Raw genomic sequence first — 26,081 nt, 5'->3', positions numbered from 1 at the left:
TAACGTTTCCCGTATGTTAACCGGGGATGACGAGGGCAGAGTGAGCGGGTAGTACACTGTACTCTGATGTCGGTGGCAGATGCTAGTGGTACAGAAGGACGACGGAGTCCGAGTCCGACGCTGCAACAACGCTTGCTGAAATTGCTATCACTTTACAATTATCATCTGAAGAAAAACCCAGTTGTCACCAAATCAGTGACGAAGTTTGTTGTTCGTTCCTAGTGAATTTGTATGTAAAATAATGAAATTTGCTGTTCAAGTGCTCTTCTAACGGGACTTGGCAACTTTGCAGCACAAAAGATTCGCGGGCCAACGGTACAATGGAGGAGCGTGGCTGCTTTTTCAACGTTTGGGTAAGTCAGTGCGATGCTGCTAGCTGGCTGTTATTCTTTTTATTGGATCATGGTCACGTGACGTGCAATAGCTCTTAGATGGTGTGCATGACGCAAAACGCATGGGAAGTGTGTAAAAGTTACTTCTGGTTAATATCACACTCTCACGTCACGTGACTATGATGTAAATTACTTACTTTTAATGAAATTCTAATACATTTTATTGAAATGCTTTGGTTTGCCTCGGGCAATAACCCTGCCCCTCATTGCTGATAAAAGCCATATTGTACACTAATCATAGGAGAACCTTATTGTTGTTATTATATTTGTGTCACGCATGGAGACTTGGAAATATATTAGGTTGGTTTCTCTATGTCAAGTATGAGTTATAGACAGAGAAAATCATGACATTTTGGTTTTGAGCAGACCATTCTCTGAACCTAAACATGGTCTGGTTTTGCCACTGTAGTCTACTAACAGTGGCGTACATTGAGAGGTGGGTGGGGTTCACGTTTGCATGTTTGAAATGTCATTATTATGTCATCTCATATATGTATAGATTCGTTTTAAACAAATTATGAGATTCCAAAGTTATGAGTCTAATCTCGCAAAAGGTTTCTACATATGCACTTCGGAAATATCAACCAACTGTTTTACTGTCCCGAACATGTTCAAATTTCCAACCTCACGGCCCAGTAATGACCCTCACCTCAGACCAAGGACGTCTCAAAGAACACTCACATTCTAAAAAATTACTACAAATTTTTAATTTAATTAAGCAGTATTAGTTAATTAACTTACTATAGCATACGGCACATGCGATCTGGGTGGGGACAATGGCATGTATGCGTCTGAACTTGATGTTGTAGAAGGACTAAATAACGTTAAGTCGGCCTAGAGTAGAGTTGTGATGTGCTAACACTGCATTCCTCAGCAACTATAATTGTAATTGTTTGTTTGTTGTTTATTAGTTTTTTATTTCATATTTACCAGGGAAACAATTCAAACTATCTACCATTGTACCATGCACATACAAACTAGTACAAGCTAATGTAGTACAGAGAGAACACTAATCATAGTAGAAGACACAACAACAGCACTACAGAGTAGAGTATATAATTAGACATATAGAAGTAAAGACTGATAAAGTTGTTTGAGAGGTGTTTGTGAAAAGCTACTGGAAATGTTGATCGACACTCATGATGACCAGACGTTGTGCTCGTACTTGTATTGCTATGGTAAGGATATCGAGCGTTTCATGACTGTTTTAAATTGGTAACAGCAGATTACTAGGGAAAATGTAGAAATTCAAGCATTTGCATTATTGATGTAAGTTGGAAGTACCACGTATTTGTATATGTACATACAGATACATACATGCATACCTTGTGTCTTCAATATATCCATAAACTGCTTATATTGTCTGCCTGTTTGTCTGTCTTTTTGTTTGTCTTTTTGTCTGTCTGTCTGTCTGTCTGTCAATACAGGGATTATTACAGTCTACAATACGCTAAAAATTAGCAAGTTCTACTGTCTGTCTGTCTGTCCATCTGCCTGCCTGTCTGTCTGTCTGTCTGCATGTCTGTCTGTCTGTCATCATTTATTTTTTTACATCAAACTAATATACAATTCTGCAATCAACTAAGTCAACATCATGATACAAAGACTGAAATCAATGCATTTGGTAGAATATTTTGTTAGTAGAGCTTTGTGGACACAAGGTTTGTCAACTCACTGAGAAGTCATGCATATTCACAGACAGTGCGATCACCGACTGTCAGTAAAGACAATACAGCCTTCAGAAAATTCACTGTTTAATGAAATAAATGAGATAAAAATACATACATATTTTACATGCATACGGATCTTTTAACGTTGAACTATTAGTTTGCATAAATATTTTACACATAGGTGTGGCAGGAGCATAATATTATATAGATCTCTCTTTATATGCTCCTGAGTGTGGATACAGTTTCTATGATGAGTGTGCAAATTTTTGTATTATTTTAACTTATTCATGGCAAACTGCATTTTGTATACTACTTGAATTTCATCAAAATTTTACTTTATATTATTAACTTACCAAACTTTAATCTTGGACTTTTGTTCTCTTTTGGTCATGTGAAAGAGTGTTTTAAATCACTTGACTCGCACACAGTTTCATTGCATCAGTTGATTGGAGACATTGAGGGCACTCTCAACATCAGTGTGGAAAATAGCGGTAGGACATAGGACAATGTCCCACCAAATGTGTTGTTTGTCCGACCAAATACTGCACCAGTGTTGGGATGTGTTTGGACAAAACATCCACCCATACTCATATATGATAGAGTAAACCAGGAGCATAAAAAGAACATGTGAGAAACAATCTTTGGCAACCTCAGTGTATGCATTTGTTGCAATTACTCGTGTTCTTTTATGTGTTGATTAACTACGGTAACAGTTACATTCGTCATCGCTATGTTGTAGTTGGCACCACTTAGTTAGATTGATACTGTAGCTTCTGTGTTGAAACTTCATTACAGATCTGACGATCCAACAGTGTTTACTCATTTTATTGATCTGTTCGACCTGTTTGACTTGTTTAGGCTCGTGTTTTCTGGTCCTTTATTTCATCATTTCTATCTACAATTGAATAAGGCGTTTCCTCCTAAGTCGCAACAAGCTGTCGTAAAGAAGATTTTTGTTGATCGTGTCGTGTTCGGTCCACCATTCTTTGTCTTGTTCTTCTACGTCATTGCATTGCTGGAGGTACAGTACAGATTATTCTCGTTGTGTTCAGTCGCAATGTGTGGAATGTATCGTTTACTTCAAATAAAACTAATGTTGTGGACGTCTGGTCACTCGACAGTCACTAGCTAGTCCCAGTAGAGGGGATTAGCCAGTGAAGGGTACATTATTTCCATCACCTGTAGCAGATTGGCCGGTCAGGATAAGGCAATGCAACTCTGTAGACCAGACATGCAGGTGCTCGCCTAAGGTAGAGTGAGAATTTTTCTAGAAATTTGTTTGAAAACGTTGAAAACTGGCAGTGATGAAATTTTTGAGACTGTCGTTCAGTCAACATTGACAATCTTTAGTGTTGTTGGACTGTTGAGAGCTCTTGGCATTGATAGCAACTAGTACAAGGCAAACTTAGTCTTAGTTATATAAAAAGTTGGGTGTCTTGCCGTTTGTATGGCATACACGGGTTGTGAAAGACACACAAGTTGACAGCAATGCCATTTGGCTTGGCTCAGGTTACCCAACCATGTCTAATCTAATTAACCGGTTGGGCTCGTCCAATCTTGCCTATAGTCGGTGGACAATCAAAGAACAGTTTGCCTTTCTCTGCATTCACAGTGTGTACGATCTCTAGGGAAGAGGTTTCGCTGCCGCATGGCAGTCGGTTAAGGATCTGTTGTGGCCTGCTTTGAAAATGAGTTGGAAGGTGTGGACAGTTGTGCAGGCGATCAACCTGAAGTACGTTCCTGTGGAGGTCTGTAACCATTCATGGTCAAACTGATACCAATGTGTTGATTGTATTGTTTGCTGTCTAGTACCAGGTCTTGTTTACCAGTCTAGTTTCATTCTTATGGACAATTTATGTGGCACTGCTGCGTTGATAGCTCGTGTTGATTCATTTGGGCTGCTTAACAGTAAGAACTTAACCTTTTGGTTGCAGTATGGTGTATACCTGGAAATCAGCAAGACGTTGCCTGATAACCTGTACTACTATTATGCACCTTACAAAACTTGGATAATAGTTTTGTTGCGGATAATAGTTTTGTTGGTGACCACAAGAGTCTCTTAATCAAATGCAGGTTGCTCCTACAACCATCTGCACACTCCAAGGTTTAGATATTGAACCTTGCACGTGTGTTGTGTGTGTGTGTGTGTGTGTGTGTGTGTGTGTGTGTGTGTGTGTGTGTGTGTGTGTGTGTGTGTGTGTAGAAACTGTGGCATCGCGAGTCCGGTGATAAAATCAAGCAATCAACAACGTTACTAACCAAACAAGAGAACAATCTACACACAAAGACATCACAGATGCTGCAAGTCTTTAACACTCTAAGAGCCATTGCCAACACAAGAGAACTACACCACTTATCTAAACGTCATCAGTATTCACGAACATGTATTCATGAACATGTCTCCACTGCCTCGTTGCCTTTGAGGCTACACAAACATAAAGCCGCGCCACTCAAAGGTATCGCCCAACATAGCCATCAGAGTAGCATTTTTGCTCCCGCCGCTGTTGCAGTAGGAAGGTGGCTTAAACACATCAGGGTTATTAATCCCAGCGCTCAGGGCAGTGTATCGGATTTGATCAAGAATTTCTGTAGGGTCATCAGCGTCATCCTTGTCTAACAGATCTCCTTCGTAGATAGTCTCCAGGACAGGAGCACAGAGGTCGTCTGTGAATGCAAAATACCATGTATGTGTGTGGCCATGGTGATCGTGATGATGATGAACCCATGGATACTCCATTCCGTCTGCTCAATAAGCAAGATTATATGAGTGTAATAATTATAGACAATTGAGTCTCAGTACTACCGTTTTCAACGTCAACTTTGTACGACTTTCCCCAAGTGTTGCTGTGCACAGAGTTCTTGCCAAGTCCGTAAGTAACTGAATACTGGAATTCGGCATCTGGTGGAACACCAACGGGCTTGAATTCAAAAAACTTGTTGAGTTCCTGTTGGCAGTCAGAAACATATCATTGTAAAGTTTTTTATGACAAAAGTGTGGTACAACTTGGGTAGGTGTAGTCACACATGCAACTGCCAGCCTACTTCCCCACTCTAATGTAACTGCCACCAAGAGCAAGATGAGCAAAGGTAAGACAGCAGAACTAAGTTTTTGAACTTCACATTGTTAAGAAAAGCCCCGGTCATATCACAAAGGTCTTAACCTAGCATAGAATGCTGTAGGGGGCAGAGTTCTTTACTTAGTAGAAAACGCAGAGAAAGTTGCAAAAAAGAAGTATCTGTGTCTAGTGAAAAACTACTGGAGTGCTCATCGACTGCTACTGTAGCTTAGGCTGCACACGTACTGGCACCTGCTAACTAACTAGCCTCGACACTAGGCCTTCCTTCGCTTTGGTGGTCCTTCCACGCGAGGATAGGAACGGGGCGGTATCACGTGATGTTGGGCACGCTAATTAAAACAAAACACCAGCGATAACAATGAGCGCATGCGCTACACTCCCATTCCCAAGGGCTTCTTATCCGGCCGACCGGCCGTCCACAGCGGTACAGTACTGTACTGTAACCGTCCCCGAGTTAATATTATGGTGTCTCTCGTCGCCTTCCCTTACCCTTCTGGACTGTTTCCCCAGACTAAGAGCGTCAAAGGTGAGTCCACATACTTGCTATGAAGTGACCTCCCCGGCTGCCTTCTGCTGTGTATCACCAACACCATTTGATATGATACCATATCAGATATGACAATACAAAACAGTAAATTGATTAACTTAATTAATCAAGCACAATGGGAAATGGACTCTTCTCCAGAGGTCTGAGCGATGTGGTCTGGCATCTGCCGGAGCCCTCCAGACGGCTCTGGCATCTGCATGTTTGTCTTTTCTGTACATCACGGGATTCACCTCAACATTGAGCAGCTAAAAAGCGTCTGACTTCTAGAAGGCTCTTCGCTGGTAAACGTGAAACGGTCTAGCCAACTTTGCACGTCGATCTAGCCGAGTTTCAATCAACGGTCCAAAATTTAGTTCCCCCCGAATCGAAGACACTCGGTAGAACATAGCAACTAGACAGACTGCATGCATGAATGACTGCGTGAGGTAAATCTACTTCTTACAACGCAAAGCTTGGTTTCTCCCGGCAGAAAGTAAAACCGATTTTCGTCGAACAATAGGATCGCCTCCATCGAAAACCTACACACAAAACAACATTAGTTACGTTTTCGTCGCAAAACGCCAAGAAAATGGAAATTAGTCCATAAAATGAATAGGACCAGTCACCTACCCTGCATATGGGCCAACGACGATCGTAGTTACAGATCGAATGCGTCTGTTCACCGCGTCATACGAGATGTCGATCGATCTAACCGTCCCTGTCCTTTCCTGCGTAAACCAAGCCGTGCCTTCCCATTGCTTTGGACTTTCGCAGCGCGCTGGAGGCGCTACCACAGTAGAATTGGAAGCCGCGCTGCACAGAACGCCCACGGCAAGAAAGACGAAAGCGGAGAACATTCTCTTGGAAGACGTGACCAACGTTCGCTCCTCGTCGGCGTGACCTCGTCGACTGAATCGGCGTGATTTGGTCACCTTACCCCTAGGTCGGAACGTCATACGACGGAAGTGCATTCAGTAATCTGACACGTGGTACCGTTCAGGTACACTGGACTGTAGCCGGCCGGCCTTCTTGATGTAAATCAGGTACAGTATGCAAACAATCAATTTTAATGTAGTTTGTCAAACCAACTGGGTTACTAGGGATGTACCGCCGCTCTAGAGATCTAGAGTCTGTTGTTACTTACCAGTGTACTAGCTAAATGGCTAGGGTCAGGAAATTCACTTTCTAGCTGTGCCAACAAATCAGCGATCAGTTGCTCTATGGATAGCCGAACTGCATGAGACAAACATGCATGCTGCCACGATAGTTTTTCTAGTATTCTAGCTAGATCTGTAGCTACGTAGATAGCTCATTACCACACGACAACAATTACAAGTCAATCAACCGACTGCAATGTCATCCTCCTCTTCTCTGCTTCACTGCCGCTTTGAATTACACAAACATATAACGGTGCCACTGCACTTTATCACCCAACATAGCCAACAGAGTAGCATTCTTGCTCCCTCCGCTGTTGCAGTAGGACGGCGGGTCAAACACACTGGGATCTTTAATGCCAGCGCTCACACCGGAGTAGCGGATTTCATAGAGAATTTCGGTAGGATAGTAAACGTCTTTCTTGTTCAATCGATCTCCTTCGTAGATGGTCTCCAGAACAGGCACGCAGAGGTCGTCCGTGAACGAAGCGAACCACGTATGTGTGTGGTCATGGTGATGATGGTTGTGATGGGACCATGGCACTTGTTTGGCATCTAATCAGCGAGAAAATGTAAAACAAGACTAGATAATTGAGACTAATTAATTTTTAAATACTTTGGTCGATGCCGACTTGGTAAGACTTTGCCCAAGTGTTGGTGGTCACGGAGTTCTTGCCGAGTCCTCTGACCACGTGATACTTGTAGGTGGCATCGGATGGAACACCGCCCGGTACCCACTCGTTCAACTCGTTCGATTCCTGCATTTATATACAGTCACAAACGTAGTATCACAATGTTGTATCGACAAAGAGTATAGAGATAGCAAAATAATATATATGTAATATATGTAATATATGTAATATATATAATATATAATATATGTAATATATGTAATATATACTAGTTGTTACATGGGAGGAAGGGATTCGGAAATATATTGACTTGCGTGCTCGAGGGCTAATTAGCCGACCGTACACAAACTATATAATATAATAGAGAACTCAAGAGCGCGCCGCACAAACTTGAAAGGTTGCCGAGCACGAGAGCAAACAAAGCGTGTTTTACAACCAAATGTAGTTAGGCTTAGTGAGTGAGTGTCAACTTGTTTAGCTATAAGATCACGCGGCCTTTAGCTAATATGTCGGTACATGTACGGGTGTATGTATGCATACCGATACTTACTCGAAACATGCAAACGGTACCTACAAATATATGTAACTGTGCCAGCTATACAGCATACAATGCAAAGATTCGTATCTCCAATAAGGAAGTAGAAGCGACTTTTTGTATAGTAGGATCTTCTCTATCGAGAACCTATAGGGCACATGCAACGATGAGCACATGCAACACGTTCAAATGTAATAGATACTCTAGACCTACCCTGCGAACGGTCCAGTGAGAGTCCTAGTCACAGATCGAAGACGTTTGTTGACGTTGTCATATGACATCCTGTGGAGTTTAGTGACCCCTGCATCTGCTTGGTAGAACCAAGCCGTTCCTTCCCATTGGTCCGGAGTCTCGCAGTGCTTTGGAGGCGGCGGAACGGCAGTAGAATTCGAAGCTGCACTGCACAGAACGCCCACAGCGAGAAAGACAAAAGCGGAGAACATTATCCTGACCAACGTTCGCTTCACTCCTCGTCGGCGTGACGTTGTCGACAGAATCGGCGTGCAACGTGCCGTAGGTATGACTAAAATATTATCATACGGCGGACGTGTCTTATGTGATCCGACACGCGGTACTGTACCGGTAGCAGGGCGGCCCCTCGATCTAAATTTGCAGATGTATGACTACTATAAATAGTTAAATAAATGAAGAAGCACTATAGTGCAAACCCTTGGCTGATACATTGTATGCAAGCAGCTTGAATGTAATTAGTCAGAGCCAACCTAGAAGAGCGTGTGCACATGTGTACGGCGACTATTTGCTCGCAGGGACTCTTTGGTCTCGGGCAACTAACTTAGCTCGGTTCCGAAACAGTGTAATATTGCAACGGGTTTTCTTACTCATTTATCAGCAGTAGACACGTTTCCGAAACAATCGGCAACCATCTTCTAAATGCTGGTTTTGACAATGAACGAATGCGCGGCAGAAAGGCGTGTATATATATATATATATATATATATATATATATATATATATATATATATATATAAGTTTCGCGCTGGTCCGACGCCATTCAAGCACGCTTAGCTGTAGATATATTCACTACTGCGATGTAGGTAGCCTCGCGCATCCAGCCCTTCCCCTTTTTGACTTCGATGCACAATCTATCTAAAATTGTACAAAACAACTGCCGTATCACGTGATCGCAATACCGCAACATCGTTAATAATTAATTAAAATAGTCTTTAATTTGTCAAACCAACAGAGTTTTGGAACAAAACGTTGCTCCCGGTACGTGCAGTGAAATCAGGCCTTGAAACCTATGCTACTCTATGACATCACTAATCAGTATATCATATACGTTTGAAAAAAGTTATAATTTATTGTGGTACGACGCGCAGACGAAACGATGGGTAAGACGGACAGGCAGCAATGACGTCAGATGGTACACGTAGTTGTTCGACAACTATTCAGCATTTATGCAATAATGTGAGAAGAATTAATGGACCTAGAACGAATCGTGTTCTCTAGTATGTAACGGCCCCGCTGTTGTAGGTCGATCGAGCTGTTAAGCCCGGTTCACCGAATTGACGCTGACGCTCAGCTGAGTGCCAACATCAGAGACACTGCCTTGACGCAGGCGGCACCCTTTGATGTTGACTATTCCAGCGTCAACGTCGGCGTCGGCGTCATTCTGTGAACCGGGCTTTACGGTCAGGAAAGTCACGTCTCTATGTGCCAACGAAATCAACGATCTCTTGTTATAGCCGAACAACAATCTGAGACAACAATGCAGCTAGAATAGTTTCAATACCATGGCCAACGCACAACAACAACAAAAAGGCAATCAATCCACTGCAAACGTCATCCTCCTCTTCTCTGCTTCACTGCCGCGTTTAGTTACACAAACATATAACGGTGCCACTGCAATTTATCACCCAACATAGCCAACAGAGTAGCATTCTTGCTCCCTCCGCTGTTGCAGTAGGACGGCGGGTCAAACACACTGGGATCTTTAATGCCAGCGCTCACACCGGAGTAGCGGATTTCATCAAGAATTTCGGTACGATAGTAAATGTCTTCCTTGTCCAGTAGATTTCCTTCGTAGATGGTCTCCAGAACAGGCACGCAGAGGTCGTCCGTGAACGAAGCGAACCACGTATGTGTGTGGCCATGGTGATGATGATTGTCATGGGACCATGGCACTTTCTTGGCATCTAATCAGCGAGAAAGTGTAATACAAGACTAGATAATTGAGACTAATTAATTTTTAAATACTTTGGTCGATGCCGACTTGGTAAGACTTTGCCCAAGTGTTGGTGGTCACGGAGTTCTTGCCAAGTCCCCTGACCACGTGATACCTGTAGGTGGCATCAGATGGAACACCGGCCGGCACCCACTCGTCCAACTCGTTCGATTCCTGCATTTACAGTCACAATGTTGTCTAGGTATCCATAGAGAGTATAGAGACTACAAAATTGTCTAACAAACTTGAGCCACCATTTTGTAAACTCACAAGCGGGTCGCCACTATAGTACTCAAAGATAATTTGCGCCACACAAACTTGAAGGTTGCCGGGCACGAGAGCAAAGGCGCGATTTACATACACAACTAAATGTGATCTACATACGCGTACGAACACCCCGGAACAGGCCGTCTAGAGTGTCACGCCTACCCTAGGCTCGAGTGTCCAGCTGGGGGAGTGACCGGCTGGACACTCGAGCCTACGCCTACCCCAGAACAGTCTGTAAGCGTACACCAACACGTACTCGGAACATGCAAACAGTACTTTACTGTTTCAGCTACAGTTGCCTTACAATGCAAAGTTTCGCATCTCCAATAAGGAAGTAGAAGCGACTTTCCTTGTAGAGTAGGATCATCTCTAGTGAGAACCTAGGGCACAACGGTAAGATTTTGGTCGTGAGCACAATGACATGCAACACTTTCAAATGTAATCTAGATATACCTACCCTGCGAACGGTCCAGTGAGAGTCCTACCCACAGATCGAAGACGTTTGTTGACGTTGTCATAGGACATCCTGATTAGTTTGGTGACCCCTGCATCTGCTTGGAAGAACCACGCCGTGCCTTCCCATTGGTTTGGACTCTCGCAGTGCTTCGGAGGCGGCGGAGGGGTAGTAGAATTCGAAGCTGCGCTGCACAGAACGCCCACAGCGAGAAAGACGAAAGCGGAGAACATTATTTTGAAAGACGTGACCAATGTTCGCTTCTCTTCAAGTCGTTGACTGAATCGGCGTGATTTGGTCACCCTGACTTATAAATAAATCACAGTCGTACGACGGAAGTGCAGTAGCCAATCATCCAACACGCGTGTAGTACACGTGAACATTACATGTACCGGTAGCAGGCCGGCCCCTTCAGTTATGCAAATGTTGAGACAACTGGAGTCTGGGTGTACATCTAGCAGCCGAGGGCCGGATTTAGCACTGTAATGCTTCTTCAACTAAACATCTACGTGCATTGCGGACCGTCTACCAACCCTTGACTAAATTCCTTAAAAACACATCTATATTTTGCATAAATTCTGAACCTGACAAAGCAGGCGCGCAAGAGGGCCTGGGTACGAGGCTAGGCATAATAGCGGACACATTTTGTGACCCGAGGACGCATTTTGACCCGTGAAATGAGGACACACACGATTATCTAATAGCACACGCGCTCTAGCCTCGGCCTCCCAGACCCGTGTAGCGCCGATACAAAATCGTCCTCCACGGGTCTGGGATGGTACCGCCTCTTCTCAATATATTGCGGTTGGTCCTAGGACCAGCATTAGTGTTCAGTTTCATAATGCATACCTTTCCAATTACAGCAGTATTCAACGAAGACATCTCATGCATATCTGCTGCTACCAAAGACTACACTGTACACAAACGACGACTTGTAGTGCGCTCTTCACGCAAACTCACGTCCCTACACGTCGTGGTTTGTATTCTGCGCCTGTCAACGGCAGTAACGACACCTAGTAGAGCCGTTTGTTCGAACCGATGCTTCGACATCTACACTAGCCAGCCAGCTACATTCTCAACGACTTCATGATCACGTCTACTACACAGAGTCTTGCGGAGAATTCACGGCGAACTTTTGTCGCGATTTCGCGGCAAGTCGCATCGAATCCGGACGATCGAGTCACAGCGGATGCGCGCATCGCGAATTTTCATCGCGAATTCGAAGCTCCACGCGCGACTAGCAGCTACTCGCAGCGGATTCACGGCGATCAGACACATGCCGATCGCGTCCGCGGCACCACTAGTACAAGAAAGTGCTTCCTAACGTCCCGTTCGCGTTCCCTACTAACACACAAATGATAAAACCGTAGCTACTGTAAACACAAAGGTACCCGTGCAGCAGGATGCGACACGATGTTCTAGCGCGACATGTCTTCGTCGTTCTTGTATTACGGCCGTAATTGGAAAAATATGCATTTATGAAACTGAACACTAATGCTGGTCCTAGGACCAACCGCAATATATTGAGAAGAGGCGGTACCATGCCAGACCCGTGGAGGACGATTTTGTATCGGCGCTACACGGGTCTGGGAGGTCGAGGCTACACGCGCTCCTCGAGGCCTCGAAAGCGCAGTCAGCCCCTCCCCTCTTGACGCTCTGCATGTGGGCATATTCGAGGTAATGCTAGTCACGCCCCTTTTGTAGAGGAAGGAGCGTGGCTAGACAGCCAACATGTGGATGCGTTTGGCAGATGTACAGTATGACAAACTGTAAATCAAATTATCTAAACTCAATTTAGTATGAAACTGAATTGGCAAATTGGCTAAACCTCGTACACTCTCGACCCTTAATTTAATGGTCATGTGACTTAATTTGACTAAGTGGTATCCTAGTAACAAAGTCAGGTGCAGTGTCAGGTGGACTTGCGAGGAAGTGTACACTGATCTTTAGCTAAAAGGGATGAGTTGTGATTTCTTATGGCCACGGACGGCATACGACAGCGTCGAGGTCGAACAGATAACAGCCTCGTGCACGTGTACAATACGAAAGAATTGTTTGCTGCCTTGCAAAAAGCAAAAGAGGACGAAGAAACTCTAAAAAGCAAGATGGCAAGGGTAATGGTTTATAACTCGTTTTATGGCTGCAATGAATATGTGGTCTGTGTGTGCGTGTGTGATCTATTTGTTTCTATAATTATTAGCTAGAAAATGAGAATGCTACCCTGAGGTCACGTGTAGACTCTCTTCGAAAGGCAACAGCTCCATCAATATTTAAGAAAATTGAAGGAACAGACATGCCACTTGGTTATGGGCGTAGGCCTCTTACTCCATCTACTGGAGACTCTAACGGACACCTGCAGTCCAACAGAGTGGTTCTACCATCACCCACTAGGACCGGACAAGAAGGGAGACTAGCGAGTCTGCATCCTGCAACTAATGTATATGGACTCACTCGGAAAATTGCCGATTTAGAAAGTCAGTTGTCTACTATGGAGAAAAAGAGATTACAAGAGAATGCTCGTTGGCGAAAGAAATATGACGATCTTCAAGAGAAATGGATGAAGACCAGACTTTGTCCAAACGAGGAGCATACAAGAAGTCAGTTACGAAGTAAGAGCAGAGTTGTTCGACAGTCAGAATTACCTGCCCAAACTCAACTAGCAGACAAACTAAGACTAGAAATTCAGGAACTGCGTGACATAAACAAAAAGCTGCTACTAGAAAATGGAAAGCTTTCTCACCACTTGGAAATGGTAAAGACTGCGTCTGGCTCAGAGGACAGACAAAAGGTATACCTAATATGGACCAACTCGGAATCCCAACCATTCAGGAATGGGCTGGACCATTCAGGAATTACCATACGGGATAGCCTACTTGGAATCTGTCTTTTTTTATTATAATATTATAAATTATTATAATAAAATACTTTATTATAATAATAATAATATGCCACAGTGCACGCAGGTATTGCACGGTGGCTGGACACTATTCCAGGTCATCACAACCTGCAGCACTTACAGAAAACAGTGCTTCTGGGATCTACTCGGATCCTTCGTAAAGTCATGTCTTCTTTCTTGTAATAGACTTTACAAACCAGACTGATCTGGTTGAGCACGACACACATAATTAATTTTAATTAATTAATCAATAAATGTTGGATTGACATTAATTGATTAATTAATTACTATAACTTTATTATAATAATTAATTAATCAATTAATGTTGACAAGACTAATCACACTCAGTCAGACTTCAACAATCAACACAAATATGTAATATAATTGACACATAAATAAATACAACCATAAGTGATAGTGCATACATAAATAACTAATTAACATGATCTACATGTTCCAGAATTGTCGAGATTCCTTCCTGGTCCAGCTAGTGTTCTCATATGGTCCAGCAGATTTCAAAATGGCTAGCCCATATGGGAATTCCCGAATGGTCCAGATTCCTAACCGGTCCCATACATACCCACTATCTACACCTTATACACTGATTACACATTTGTGAATGACTTTGTCTGTAGACTGAAAGAGATATAAGTCGGAAGTATCGTGACATGCTGGATCGTAGTGAGAGAAAGATTGAAGAACTTCAGAGAACAAATTTGAAGCTGTACGTGAAATTTACTATTAGCTTGTCTTTACATACAAGTACATCGTGTTTACATCATCTAGACACTCGATGTTAAAGGATGTCTCATGCAAACTACGTTCTGGTTCAAGGGCCGCACTATTTAAAGACAGCTTTTACGTCTCTACAAAGAATATGACCTAACGATGCCCATTCGGTCGAGACACTCAATCTCAAATGTCAATGAAATACTACAATAACTTATTCCGATTTAGTACATGATTTCTATATATTTGACAATGTGTTAGTGTAATATGAAATTGAGCAATGTGTCACTGTTAGTACAACAGAATAAAATAAAACTTATTTGTCATAACGTAGTGACACGGATTCGGGCGAAAGCAAAGAACATGTTGTTATCATACTCTAAAATTGCTGAAAACGGTGGGTAATTTACGCGTGTGTAAATGTTTATATTGGTGAGCAGCCAAAACTTGTGATCAATACAGGAATGACTGCATGACACCACCGCAAGTGAAGAAAACCACCTATATTAGCTAATGGCTATTGATATCAACACTGTCAACACAGGTCCTACTGACAAAGACATGTGGTGACTCTAATAGTAATGTTCTTAGTTCAATTGATGAATACATCTGCCACTTTCAGCACCTGCAAACCAAACTAAAAATGCAGACTGTGTGCATGCATTGTATGCATAGAGTAGACCCACTAACTCTCTACCTGTCCTTCAACTGGTCACTGATCATGTGCTTGGTCATGTTAGCCCATGTCTACAACAACCAGTCCGAACTAAAATTTGGATGGAGTGGCAATGTAAGATAATGTCTTTCTCAGCAGGTTTCACATAGTAGTAGTTTTACTATTTGTTTGTAGGTTTGAAACAAAGTCAACAAACACATTTTATGAAGCAATGGATGACATATTGCTGTATGACAATCCGCCAATACTGAATCACAGTTGCCATACAAATATATGTTTAAGCCAGAACTTAGTTAATAATAGTGCACATCACGTTGATGCTTTGACCCTTTGCCAGTCACCAACAGTAGAATGTCTGCCTACTCAATCAGTAAACTATAAATACCAATTACAAAAAGAAGTCAATATGGAAGTCTTTAGCACAAGAAAGGAGGTCATAAGTCTGTAGGCTCAATAGAAACATTATTCATCACTATAACCATTACAAACATCAACGCAAGGCAATAATTATATATTAGTATTGCTATTTTAATTAACGCACAATGTGAGGGTTGTACTAAACAAAACTGTCTCTCACAATCAAACAAGTGCCACACACTATGAAAGACAAACCATACACCCTACTCTCTTGACTATTACCCCAGGGCTCGAGTAAGCCCCCACCCAACTTTGGAAGAGGCTCTAAGATTTCCACACCTCGTATGTCACAAGGTGGTAAAGTACTGGATGTCTTTCCACCAGATGAAGCAGAGCTGAGACAAGATGGAGCAATCCTGTTTTCGGTGACTCCGAATCCAATTTGAAGGTTTTACTGCCTCAAAGCTCTTTCAGTTAGTTCAGTAGAAATGTGTCAGCATACTGTTTAAAATCAATTACTGCCACCAACTAACACCATTAGGTGTCAATTTCTTAGGAAGACCTCATCCAATCCTTCACCTTAATTAATAAACTAAAAGGACGATGCTGGCCAACTATGGGATTGGGGTTTTATATAAATCATAATAATCGAACAAGTATGGTAGTAACTCAAAACTGAAAATTTGGTCTTGACAAATGATCAAACAAGCATAAAGCAAAATTTGAATTTGGACACCTTATCTCATGGATAACTGGATAGTACTCACTACTCTCCATCCATCTGAAAATATTAGTGCAGTGATCTTTAATTAACTTAAGCAACTATGTCACTATTGTTACAACAAAGCAAGATCAACTTACTTGTCAGAGCAACGTAAGCCAAGCAACCAGTTACTGTACGAGTAAAAGCCAACGAACATGTTGGTACCTACTCTACAGTCAATGAAAAGGCTCGGTAATTTATGTTCGTGTAGATGTCTATATTTGGTGAACTTCCCGCAGCAGCCAAAACCTGCAACACAAATCAATAAGGGATAACACCACCAAGGTGAAGAAAACGACCCACATTAGCCTTTACTGATTTGCTATTGATAGCAACACTGTACACGGTTCCTACTGATGAAGGAATATGCGACTTAGATGTTCCATTGAGAGACCAATGATGGATACATCCACCACTTCCAGCCGACATCACCTGTAAACACAACATATACGTACCAAACTAGACACGGACAGACAACAACCATCGAACCTGATCTTCATAAAACTGCACATGATGTGTTGTGGAGCCGATTACTTCCAAAGGAGCTGCCAATGATAAGGACCTCAAGTACCACAATGATGCCATCGGTCCACCCCCACATGCCTAACATGTAGACAGAATGAGAATAAAACTATGTACATAGTATGTGTATACATAGAGTAGATCCACTAACCATCCACCTGCCATCTTCACCCGTTGCAACGCAACTGATCCACGGACCCATACTTGGCTGTGTAAGTGACTACACATAAAACTATTTTGTAACTGCAGAAGCCGATAATAAATTAAAGCAGACTACCGTCTGTTCGGCAGGTCTCACAGAACCAGTTTCACTATTCGTTCGTAAATCTGGAAACGAAACAAAATTGAATAGACGAACAAGGACTGATAACCATCCATCAATATAGTAATAGTATCATCATTACCCCACAGTCGTACAGTGCCGTCTTCAGAACCAGAAATCAGTTGATGCATTGACCCATTGCCAGTCACCGACAACACCATGTCTTTATGACCGATCAACAAACCCTAGTCAATTACAAAAACAGAGATCAGAGCTTAGATTAACGTCCGGCAATTGGACATTATCCGAACAAACTGGTCTTCCTGCCAAACACTTGGCAATTTGACCAGACACTTGTCGGGACATACAACACCCATGGCAGCAGGGTTTCGAGTCGAGGTTTTAGGTGACTACAGCAGTTATTGGTATAGAGATAGCCCACACCCCATAGGAAGGCATTTCACACTAAAAAATCGTTTAGCCTAGTTTAGGTCTTTCTTTAGCCTAAATCTAATGCTAATTGCTCTGAGTAGCTGACGCTGTTTAGATTAATGAATCTTAATTATGACTTGTTAATTGAGCCTACATACAAACCTATTAGGTACAATAAGTGTAACAAGAACTTTGCTAGATTTCATTCAATTAGTGTGTGTAAAATGTCAGTATAATAAGCATGCACTACAGTCACCTTGAATGTCCTAGGGTTAAGCCTGGTTTACAATATGACACTGACAACGCCCGCGAGGACGTTTTAGAGAACGCTGGGAAAGACGCCAAGTAGGTGACAAAATGCTGATGCTGGCGCTGCACCATTTACAATATCATTTGATGACTGTAAGCGACGAGCCACTATGCGCATGCTCATCATAATCGTATACCATGAATACAAAAGTTTGTGATTTGGTTTCATTTCTTCCCGCACCAAGTTGTCACGGAGACGCTTCCACATCTTTTGGCAGCCTGCTGCTGAGAGCCCGGTTTTTCATTACATTTTTCCAAGCGTTTTTTTTGCGCCTCACATCTACTGACTTGATCTGCCACAAGCAGCCATACCTATACTTACTCACATTCGTTAGGCTCTCTTCCATAGTTTACTTCCGGTTATTTCACTCCCAGATCTAGTCTCTGATTTGTCGACAAAGGCACATGCTTTCGGTAGACGCTAGAGCACTTCCGGTTTGGATGCTAAAGTTGAACTTGAATCAACGCTAGCGTCGGCGACATTGACGATGCTGAGGACGCTCGTGACGCAATGTGCGAGTGTTTACAATATGACGCCTGCCTGAGCGTCGCTGCTAGCGTCATCGCCAGTGTCGTCGCTAGCACTGCCAGCTTCATATTGCAAACCTAGCTTTAGTCACCTTGAATGTCCGGACAACTGCCTTTGATGTCTGGACAACATCCAAGTTGTTCTGACAATGTCCGAACACTTGAAAAATACTAATTTAAGGCCTGGAGTTATAATAATAATTGTGGTAATCAAGCTAAGACAATAAGAGCACATCTTCAAGCTCACACAACCAATGCAAACCTTTTCCAAGCCGGCATCGAGATCATAAATTCGAATTGTTCCATCACCACAACCGACACACACATCAGAGCTCTACGAAGACAGTACGTCAATAAACTGTGCAGACACTTACAAACAAAACGTACCGATTCAAAGTAAAACATACTGTTCACTTCAGGTGCTGGACCACCATTCCTAGAATACAGACCATTTGCTGACTATGCTGTACATACCCACAAGCCAAGGCACAAAATCCTGACTTAGCTACGAGCTCAGCCGACCACTGACATTCGCTTTGCCCTTCCTACAAACAACTTGGACTCAAACATGTGCAAGAATAAAGTAGCACTATGTGTCTATGATCACAACACCTTGGCTCGTCCAATAACATCAGACCATTTCCACGCTGTAATGCCATTAGAACCACCACTACACACATTGATATATTAGAACTGACTGGCATAACCTGATAACAACATCAATCACCATAGCAGAAAATTTTTCACGGTCAACAGAGAGTAGAGAGAACTTTCACACACTATAAAGCATAAAACATAATATAGTATGCCAAATAGAAAAAGCAATAAACTATACATAGTATATACCGTAATGTCGTGTATAAAAGCCGATCTCAAATAAAAGCCACAAAATTGAAGATCACATGCTGCATACAAGCTGGTCACGTGTAGAAACCAAGCTTTGTTCAACACGTTCAGTAGGCATATGCACACGTGCATGCATGCATGTGTCAGCGTGTGCATGTAGCGTTCAATGACTCCGACCATGATGACGAAGAAAAGGCGATGCTCTTGAAACTGGCATTTCATGGTAGTTGATGTCTACATATCTTAACGAATGTTGCTTTTTCCAATGGTACTGTCTATGGTTCATTTGTCATGCCTACGGTGTATACCTGGTATCTTAACAAATCTTGCTTTTTCAAGTGGTATATGGTTGTCGTGTCTATACGTATGTACCTTAACATTTTCAGATGGCATATAAGCCTGATTTGAATATAAGCCTGTCTTAAATATTAGCCTGAATTTCAATTTGGCTTATACCGAAATAAGTACGACTTTTATATGTGACATTACGGTAGTCTAGATTTGACAATGTACAATACATGATAACTGTGATAGAAGTAATCCTGATAACATGTTGATCTATGTTCAGGCATTCAACAGTTTTTCACTATAAAATTTGCTTTCTTAAAAGCAACTTGCTCATTAGCCCGTTCTTCGCCTGAGAAAAGTAATTAACACAAATTCCCATTATATAATTCAGTTATTGTGTGGAGAAAACACTCTTGAATAATTCGTTCTGGTTCATGTGACCAAACGTTTTATCTTTAATTAGCTAAAAGACCCAGATATAATCAACCAACAAACAAACACGTGCACACACACACACACACACACACTTCCTCTATATAGCTTGTGCAGAAGCAAAACAGTAATTATTCATCATGAAGATGAAAGTGTGGAAGTAACAAATTGGGAAAGGTGGACGTAAGCGTGTAAAATGACACCACACCCAGGTTAATTGAATGCAGAAATTTGGAGTCATACACACAGTCATCACATGCTTTCACGTTATCAGCTTGCAGTTTACCATTTAGCTATGAGAATCAATGGCCACGTGTAGCCTGTCTTCTTGATGACCACTTCCATCCGCTAGTAGAGAGTACATACACCCAGGCATGAAACAGATAGTTTCAATCAGTGAGAAATGGGAATTGTATATGTCAAAATTCGAAGTCGCACCATGGTCACATTGTCACGAGATTTCACTTGGGGGTTGACTCCTCAAGAGAGGGCCGTCTAAATACTGAAGCGTGCGTTTCCATTGTGGTGTGGAATGCAGTCTTTGTGCAAAGTTTTGTGGCGATTGGCCCAGCAATATTGGCGTGATTGATATTACAGACAGACAGACAGACAGACAGACAGACAGACAGACAGACAGACAGATCAGACTTTTATAGATATAGAGAAGAAGACGACTATTAGCTACGATTCATTCTACGCAACAGAAAGAAACTCTACCTTATATTGAAAGTAGTAAGCACACGATTGATGTTGCTGTATTCAATACGTAATGAAGTGATACCATGAATGATTAACAAGTTGGAAAAAAATTGTAATTATCAATGGTACCACTGTCTATTGTTTTGATTTGAATTTGTGTACAAATAGTCTAAACATGCAATAACATTAAAACATGACTATGATACATTTCCAGCACTCAACGACTTCCTGATCAAATATTGAATATTTATGATATAATACTCACATATTTACAAACTTGTACTGTACTAGAGATAGAGTGCTATACTATTGATAAAAAGTAGATAAAGACACCATCGACACATTCTTCAGTAACAAGTGGTAGTGGTGGTGATAGTGATGGTGTGTGTGTGTGTGTGTGTGTGTGTGTGTGTGTGTGTGTGTGTGTGTGTGTGAATTTTGTCTGCCTCATCTGTCAAATGGCTTGCATCAGCCTGCAAAATATTTAACCCTGCATAATAATTAATTAATTAAGTATTCATTACTATAATTGATGAATATATACGTTATTCTAAACACACTAATGCTATTTTGAACTCTCTACGCAATGTAGCGTAAGTATAAACAACCTTTAATTTTGCCCATTGGAGTTCTGCTCCTAGAAGTTGCAGATTGCGCAAGCGCACACCTCAAACTGCAAAACGCAAATTTCGATGAAAAATATCAGAAACATGCGACAAAATTATTTGCTTCTGCAAAACTCACCTAAAAACAGATATGCGTCCAAAGTTATCGACAGCAGCCAGATAAGCGCCACATGGAGAAAACGACAAATCAAAAACAGTCGTATAGTATTTCATTCGCTGAAGCTCGAAGTCAAACTGAAACAATTAAGACTTGCTGTTGTTGCTGCTCTCGTTTGCTACACAGACGACATAATGCGACGCCAAAATCTTACCTCACCAGTCGCCATTTTATTCGATTGGCTAATCCGGGACAACCTCCAATTTGTGGTCTCTCTACACACTACAGTGTAGCTAACAGTGGAATGCGTTTTATTTGTAATTTGTACCCAACTAATAATAACTGCAACACGTAAACGTTTTAGTTGGCAAGGTGGCCTTTCGTCTGTGCTGCACAGTGACTGTGGGTGGCTATTTCCTTTGCTTTCCTAGAGCTTGTTCAGACGATCATTGAGTATGCATGGCTCTTCTTGAACTCTTCAGAATTCCTACTCCCTTAGTCTATCGCTCACACAGTTCTTTTCCAGAAGAGCAGAAAAAGAATGAAGAATTAATTATAATGCATTAAGAAAAAACACAATCATGAGGAACATGCCAAGTCTGAAGTAGTTGACTTGTTAGCATAACATTTAGAGGTGAAGAAAGTTGCTGCAAATAGCATGCGTTTGCTGTGTTTTGTTGAGGCATGCACTGTACAAACCATGCATAACTCTGATTTGTTGTCCTGCTCTGTATGCCTGTATGTGTAACTTGAAATTAAACCGTTGTTTACAGAATACAAAGAGTCTTCTCTCCATACATGCTTGTCAATGATCTCACCTATCTTGTAAATACTATCAATTGGCAACATAATACATTTGTTTTCTTCTTGATGAATCAACTTAATTAATAACAAAGACTATGCTTAGTCATGTCTACAACCATGCCATTGTACATTTTAAAATGCTTATAGATACACAAGGAGACCATACTTTGTCATAAGAGCATACTGTCTGATGATAATCAGACTGACATGAACTAGTACACTCATAACTACAATACAAAATGCTATAGTCCTATGCAGTATGCTTTACTAAATTTTAGATCACTCTTTCATAGCAACTGATGCCACGAGACAACACTTAATCTCACTGTGTTATTAAATTTTATAGTCACGTGAAAAACATGTGTACAACATCGGTTCCACAAGTTCAAATAATAAACACACCCAATTACACTTGAATTTGTGAACCAACTGCACATAGCACAACTGCTGTTACTGTAATACAGCTAATAAGACAACATAAAGTAAACCAAACACTTACAGACTGTTGCTGTACAATAATAATCTAGTCAATATAATATGATTGAATGCAACAGACAGTGTCAGGTCTGTTCAAGCTCGAGACAAATGATAAAAATAGTAGACGTTTGCTGTTCCATGCAAGAGTGCTGAGTGAAAACTCGTTGCTCTCTCAGCTTGCATTGCTTTGCATTTATTACACATGACATCCGGGTTACCGCAACTTGCTTTCACATAGAGCTAACTAGCATACTTTGCAAATATAAAAGAAACACGAGTGCCTTCAGTCTTGTAGCCTTTGTATACGTACGTTCCATCGACTTTAAGCAGCTTATTAAACAGACACCTGTCTGCACGACCGGGCCTCTCGTATGTGGCTTGAATAATGTAATACTCGGTCTCACCAGAACTGAGCACATCCGTTCGCTTCACTGCAATGTCTTTGGCATACGCCAACTCTACTACAAAGCGAGCATCACGAAGCTGTGAGTTTATCTGTAAGTCGGGGCTTGTGTAATCTACCTATAAAATAAACAAAACGTTGTATGATTGGTATCGTGCAAGCGTTCATCACATCATACTGAAAGTATTCCCAGATCTTGGTGGTCGGGTAGAGGATCTCTATCGATCATAACATCGAGTCTTCGCTTTAATTGTTGTGATGAATAAAAGCTGTAAAACTGCTGCCGTTTAAGTTTCCTCACACGGCTTTCTCTGATAGTGACCGAAGGGTTCCCACAAACAAACGACGGAAGAAGTAGAGACGCGGCTTTCTCTAGAGGAGAGAAAGGAGACGTGCCGAGAGATGTGTAATAGCCCTGAGGCGTTATGTTGTCCTTGATGTAACTAATCACCGAGATGCCAATATCTCGTTCCAGCTCTGAAGGTGCAGAGTCGTTGAACCAGGCGACATAATATATTGCCACAGAATACGAAGGATCCGACAATACCTTTGTCTCGTTATACAGTCTGAACGTGACCTTCTGTCCACGTCCTCGTCGGACTGTCCACCTCAATCGACTCGCATCCATGAAATAATGAAATTTCTACACATTATTAAACCATCGTTTATTAACCATAAATAAAGATAACATTGATATCAAGTTTACATGTTCACTAGAAGCAGCCGATCTGTTTTTAAAGTTCACCACTACAAATACGTCTCTCGTACATCGAACGACTCCTCTGGACTTTTGGCCCTCCTCCTGCCTTTCTATTTGAGCTACAGAGTTGAGGTGTGACAATAGCTCCTCGACATTCTGATGCAGACTGTAAAGGCAGTCACCATCGTGAACGAGGACGACCGTCTCGCACAAAAGCATACCCAAGCGAATCGCAAACGCGTCGTCGACATCCTGAACACTCCTCACACGATCATTGCGAAGACACGAGAGATCTACAGAACGTAACACGTGACAACATTAAATCCAACGAAATCTCGATACTGTAGGATCACATGCCTCGGGGATCGACAGTCTGCACGTGCCCGGATCCATTTCGTAGCAACGGTGCAAGCCTCCACGACGGAAACATTGTTAGTAGGTCTTCAGTCGACAGTCTATTTGCCTCATCAGTACACTGCCCGATGCCAGACAACTGAAGACAAACACCAGGAGTATCACTATCTCGATCGAATCTCAAGTTCATACACAACGAACAGGAACGCTCTCGTTTCGCCGATTGGTCGCTTTTGCTCTGCCCTTTGCCAATCAGCATATCACAAAACGATTCAAATCCGCTGCCCATCTCTCCAAACGTCGCCATCCGATATCCGTCCCAACATGTCTGATGCATTTCGGTAGGTTCTAGTACGCCTAGTCCTGCCGTCGCGTCCTCAGAGGCGGCTACACAGTCTGACAATTGTTTTATTGTTGATATCCCGCAGTAGCACGAGAGAGAGTCGACGCTATCCGCCATCTCGTCCATCACGGTGTGAGGATAGATTCGTGGACGTGGGCGCTGGCGATTGCTGGTCTATAGCAAGCGAACGTTTGCCTTCCTGATTACAACGTCGCAAGACGATCTAATCCGTCGTCCCTCGTTGCCCCCGATCACACTCGATCACTGATCGCCGCCCTCTGCGTCTAGGTGATATCAATGATTGATGTCATTGTATTTATATAATTTTTATCTTTCCCGAGCTTTCCCAAGGTTAGTCCCCACCAGGGACTGTCTGTAGTCTACTCTATCTAGAGTATACATGTGCAGTACCTCTTGCGATCGACAGCAGCTAGGATGACTCAGTTTGTTTTGGAAACTTCCTCTAGAACTAATCAATCCGTTGGGATTTGCAATTATTTACTTTGACTAGTTAGAGATGTGCATGAGGTAAAGTCTGTACGTTGTCCAAGTGTTGAACACTAAAAGAGCTACAGGCAAATTAAAATGGATAGAAGTATCTCTAGCTCTCTAGTTAACCGAGGCGTGCGTTAGCCTCGCCCCAGACGCAGTGTGGTTGCAGCCCCGGATGTGCATCTATCACTCTTACGTCTGGTATGGTACCGCCCCTCGCGGTCACCGCCCTAGGGACATCATTAGTGTTAGTAGATTACAGGGAACGACTGTCGCGTGGGATCTTCGCCAGTTAGAGTGCAGTACGTCGGCAGCAGTCCAATGCATTGCAGTGGAGGCATATGACGCACTGCAGCTTCAACTGAGAACCCGTGTGCGCGTTCAAACGCGTATGATGCACTGCAAGTGCCATTTCTGATCTGCCATTTTACAGCTACACTCTCTAGCGTAGCTGCAATCTCTTACTAACGCTTGACAGCGGCCTAAAATAGCAATATCGACAAGTACGAACAACGTCAAAGTCCAATCGAAAGCTCAGTTCCTAGCTAACACCATTAGTATGACACGCGCTGAAGAATTTGATTACATACTTACTCCCGCCCAGAAATTAAAGGCGGTACCATACCAGACGTAGTGGTGATGGATCCGGGCATCCGGGGCTGCAATCCACGCTGCGTCTGGGGCGAGGCTAGTGAAACGTTAGGGCAGTAATATGTACCGCGCGTCTAGAGATCGAGCCAGACCAATTAACCGACCGACCAACGACGCGCGCTAGAGTTAAATTGTTATAGGAACTTCTCTTACTCATTTGACTTGCAGCTTGTTTGTGACGATGCCGTGCTTGTTTGTAACGCTGTTGACGTTTCAATATCAGTGTCACGATCATGCAGTCCCACGCAGTGGGCGTCATGTGTGTGCAACGTTGTACTACTAGACGCGCAATATCTATGCCAGGTGTGCACTAGTAATGCTAGAGAGACTGCGGTATTCGTAAAACTAGGCGAGCACTGGGGCGAATACTGATACTACTGATTGTATTGTACGGTCTATACGAGAGCGCTCAATGGGTAGGGCCGGGGCGACGTGCCGATCACTAACGAGGACTCTGGAGGAAATAATTGCTGCAGCGCTCTCTTCGCCCTGAAGCAACTCTG

The 26,081-nt window shown here is 42.5% G+C and overlaps 6 protein-coding genes and 1 long non-coding RNA gene across 7 annotated transcripts; 2 read left to right on the top strand and 5 right to left on the bottom strand.

Annotated features, from left to right (window-relative positions):
* Window positions 1–16: 16 nt before the first annotated feature.
* On the top strand, window positions 17–4,140 carry LOC134190539 (peroxisomal membrane protein 2-like). The gene is made up of 5 exons (XM_062658995.1): window positions 17–203; window positions 261–353; window positions 2,921–3,083; window positions 3,691–3,810; window positions 3,872–4,140. Exons 1-5 carry the CDS (start codon window positions 67–69, stop codon window positions 3,935–3,937), a joined length of 579 nt encoding a protein of 192 aa, XP_062514979.1. The 5' UTR covers window positions 17–66; the 3' UTR covers window positions 3,938–4,140.
* A 143-nt stretch (window positions 4,141–4,283) lies between these two features.
* LOC134182885 (mammalian ependymin-related protein 1-like) lies at window positions 4,284–6,628 on the bottom strand. The gene is made up of 4 exons (XM_062650330.1): window positions 6,296–6,628; window positions 6,129–6,204; window positions 4,866–5,007; window positions 4,284–4,804 (listed from the first exon to the last, which is right to left on the bottom strand). The coding sequence occupies exons 1-4, from the start codon at window positions 6,619–6,621 to the stop codon at window positions 4,488–4,490; spliced, it is 861 nt and encodes a 286-aa protein (XP_062506314.1). The 5' UTR covers window positions 6,622–6,628; the 3' UTR covers window positions 4,284–4,487.
* Window positions 6,629–6,914: 286 nt separating this feature from the next.
* Window positions 6,915–8,489, bottom strand: LOC134192241 (uncharacterized). Its single transcript, XR_009971914.1, has 4 exons — window positions 8,200–8,489; window positions 8,060–8,133; window positions 7,436–7,577; window positions 6,915–7,374 (listed from the first exon to the last, which is right to left on the bottom strand). It is a non-coding gene; the product is annotated as an uncharacterized LOC134192241 (long non-coding RNA).
* Window positions 8,490–9,655: 1,166 nt separating this feature from the next.
* Window positions 9,656–11,191, bottom strand: LOC134184160 (mammalian ependymin-related protein 1-like). The gene is made up of 4 exons (XM_062651779.1): window positions 10,896–11,191; window positions 10,743–10,818; window positions 10,204–10,345; window positions 9,656–10,142 (listed from the first exon to the last, which is right to left on the bottom strand). Exons 1-4 carry the CDS (start codon window positions 11,123–11,125, stop codon window positions 9,826–9,828), a joined length of 765 nt encoding a protein of 254 aa, XP_062507763.1. The 5' UTR covers window positions 11,126–11,191; the 3' UTR covers window positions 9,656–9,825.
* A 1,595-nt stretch (window positions 11,192–12,786) lies between these two features.
* Window positions 12,787–14,844, top strand: LOC134192778 (uncharacterized). Its single transcript, XM_062661534.1, has 4 exons — window positions 12,787–13,006; window positions 13,093–13,680; window positions 14,424–14,512; window positions 14,575–14,844. The coding sequence occupies exons 1-4, from the start codon at window positions 12,869–12,871 to the stop codon at window positions 14,672–14,674; spliced, it is 915 nt and encodes a 304-aa protein (XP_062517518.1). The 5' UTR covers window positions 12,787–12,868; the 3' UTR covers window positions 14,675–14,844.
* Window positions 14,845–16,340: 1,496 nt separating this feature from the next.
* LOC134185642 (THO complex subunit 6 homolog) lies at window positions 16,341–21,600 on the bottom strand. Its single transcript, XM_062653482.1, has 14 exons — window positions 21,569–21,600; window positions 21,376–21,491; window positions 21,240–21,304; window positions 19,094–19,145; window positions 18,979–19,036; window positions 18,868–18,911; window positions 18,754–18,802; window positions 18,629–18,700; window positions 17,240–17,342; window positions 17,113–17,162; window positions 16,987–17,055; window positions 16,803–16,916; window positions 16,617–16,745; window positions 16,341–16,562 (listed from the first exon to the last, which is right to left on the bottom strand). The coding sequence occupies exons 1-14, from the start codon at window positions 21,581–21,583 to the stop codon at window positions 16,479–16,481; spliced, it is 1,020 nt and encodes a 339-aa protein (XP_062509466.1). The 5' UTR covers window positions 21,584–21,600; the 3' UTR covers window positions 16,341–16,478.
* Window positions 21,601–22,486: 886 nt separating this feature from the next.
* Window positions 22,487–24,722, bottom strand: LOC134185182 (uncharacterized). Its single transcript, XM_062652967.1, has 4 exons — window positions 24,096–24,722; window positions 23,745–24,031; window positions 23,217–23,681; window positions 22,487–23,157 (listed from the first exon to the last, which is right to left on the bottom strand). Exons 1-4 carry the CDS (start codon window positions 24,559–24,561, stop codon window positions 22,876–22,878), a joined length of 1,500 nt encoding a protein of 499 aa, XP_062508951.1. The 5' UTR covers window positions 24,562–24,722; the 3' UTR covers window positions 22,487–22,875.
* Between the last annotated feature and the right edge of the window lie 1,359 nt (window positions 24,723–26,081).

Source organism: Corticium candelabrum, chromosome 1 (genome assembly GCF_963422355.1).
Source record: "Corticium candelabrum chromosome 1, ooCorCand1.1, whole genome shotgun sequence".
NCBI lineage: Eukaryota > Metazoa > Porifera > Homoscleromorpha > Homosclerophorida > Plakinidae > Corticium > Corticium candelabrum.
Note: the sequence above shows the minus strand (reverse complement) of the source record. Positions and strands in the feature narration are given on the sequence as shown.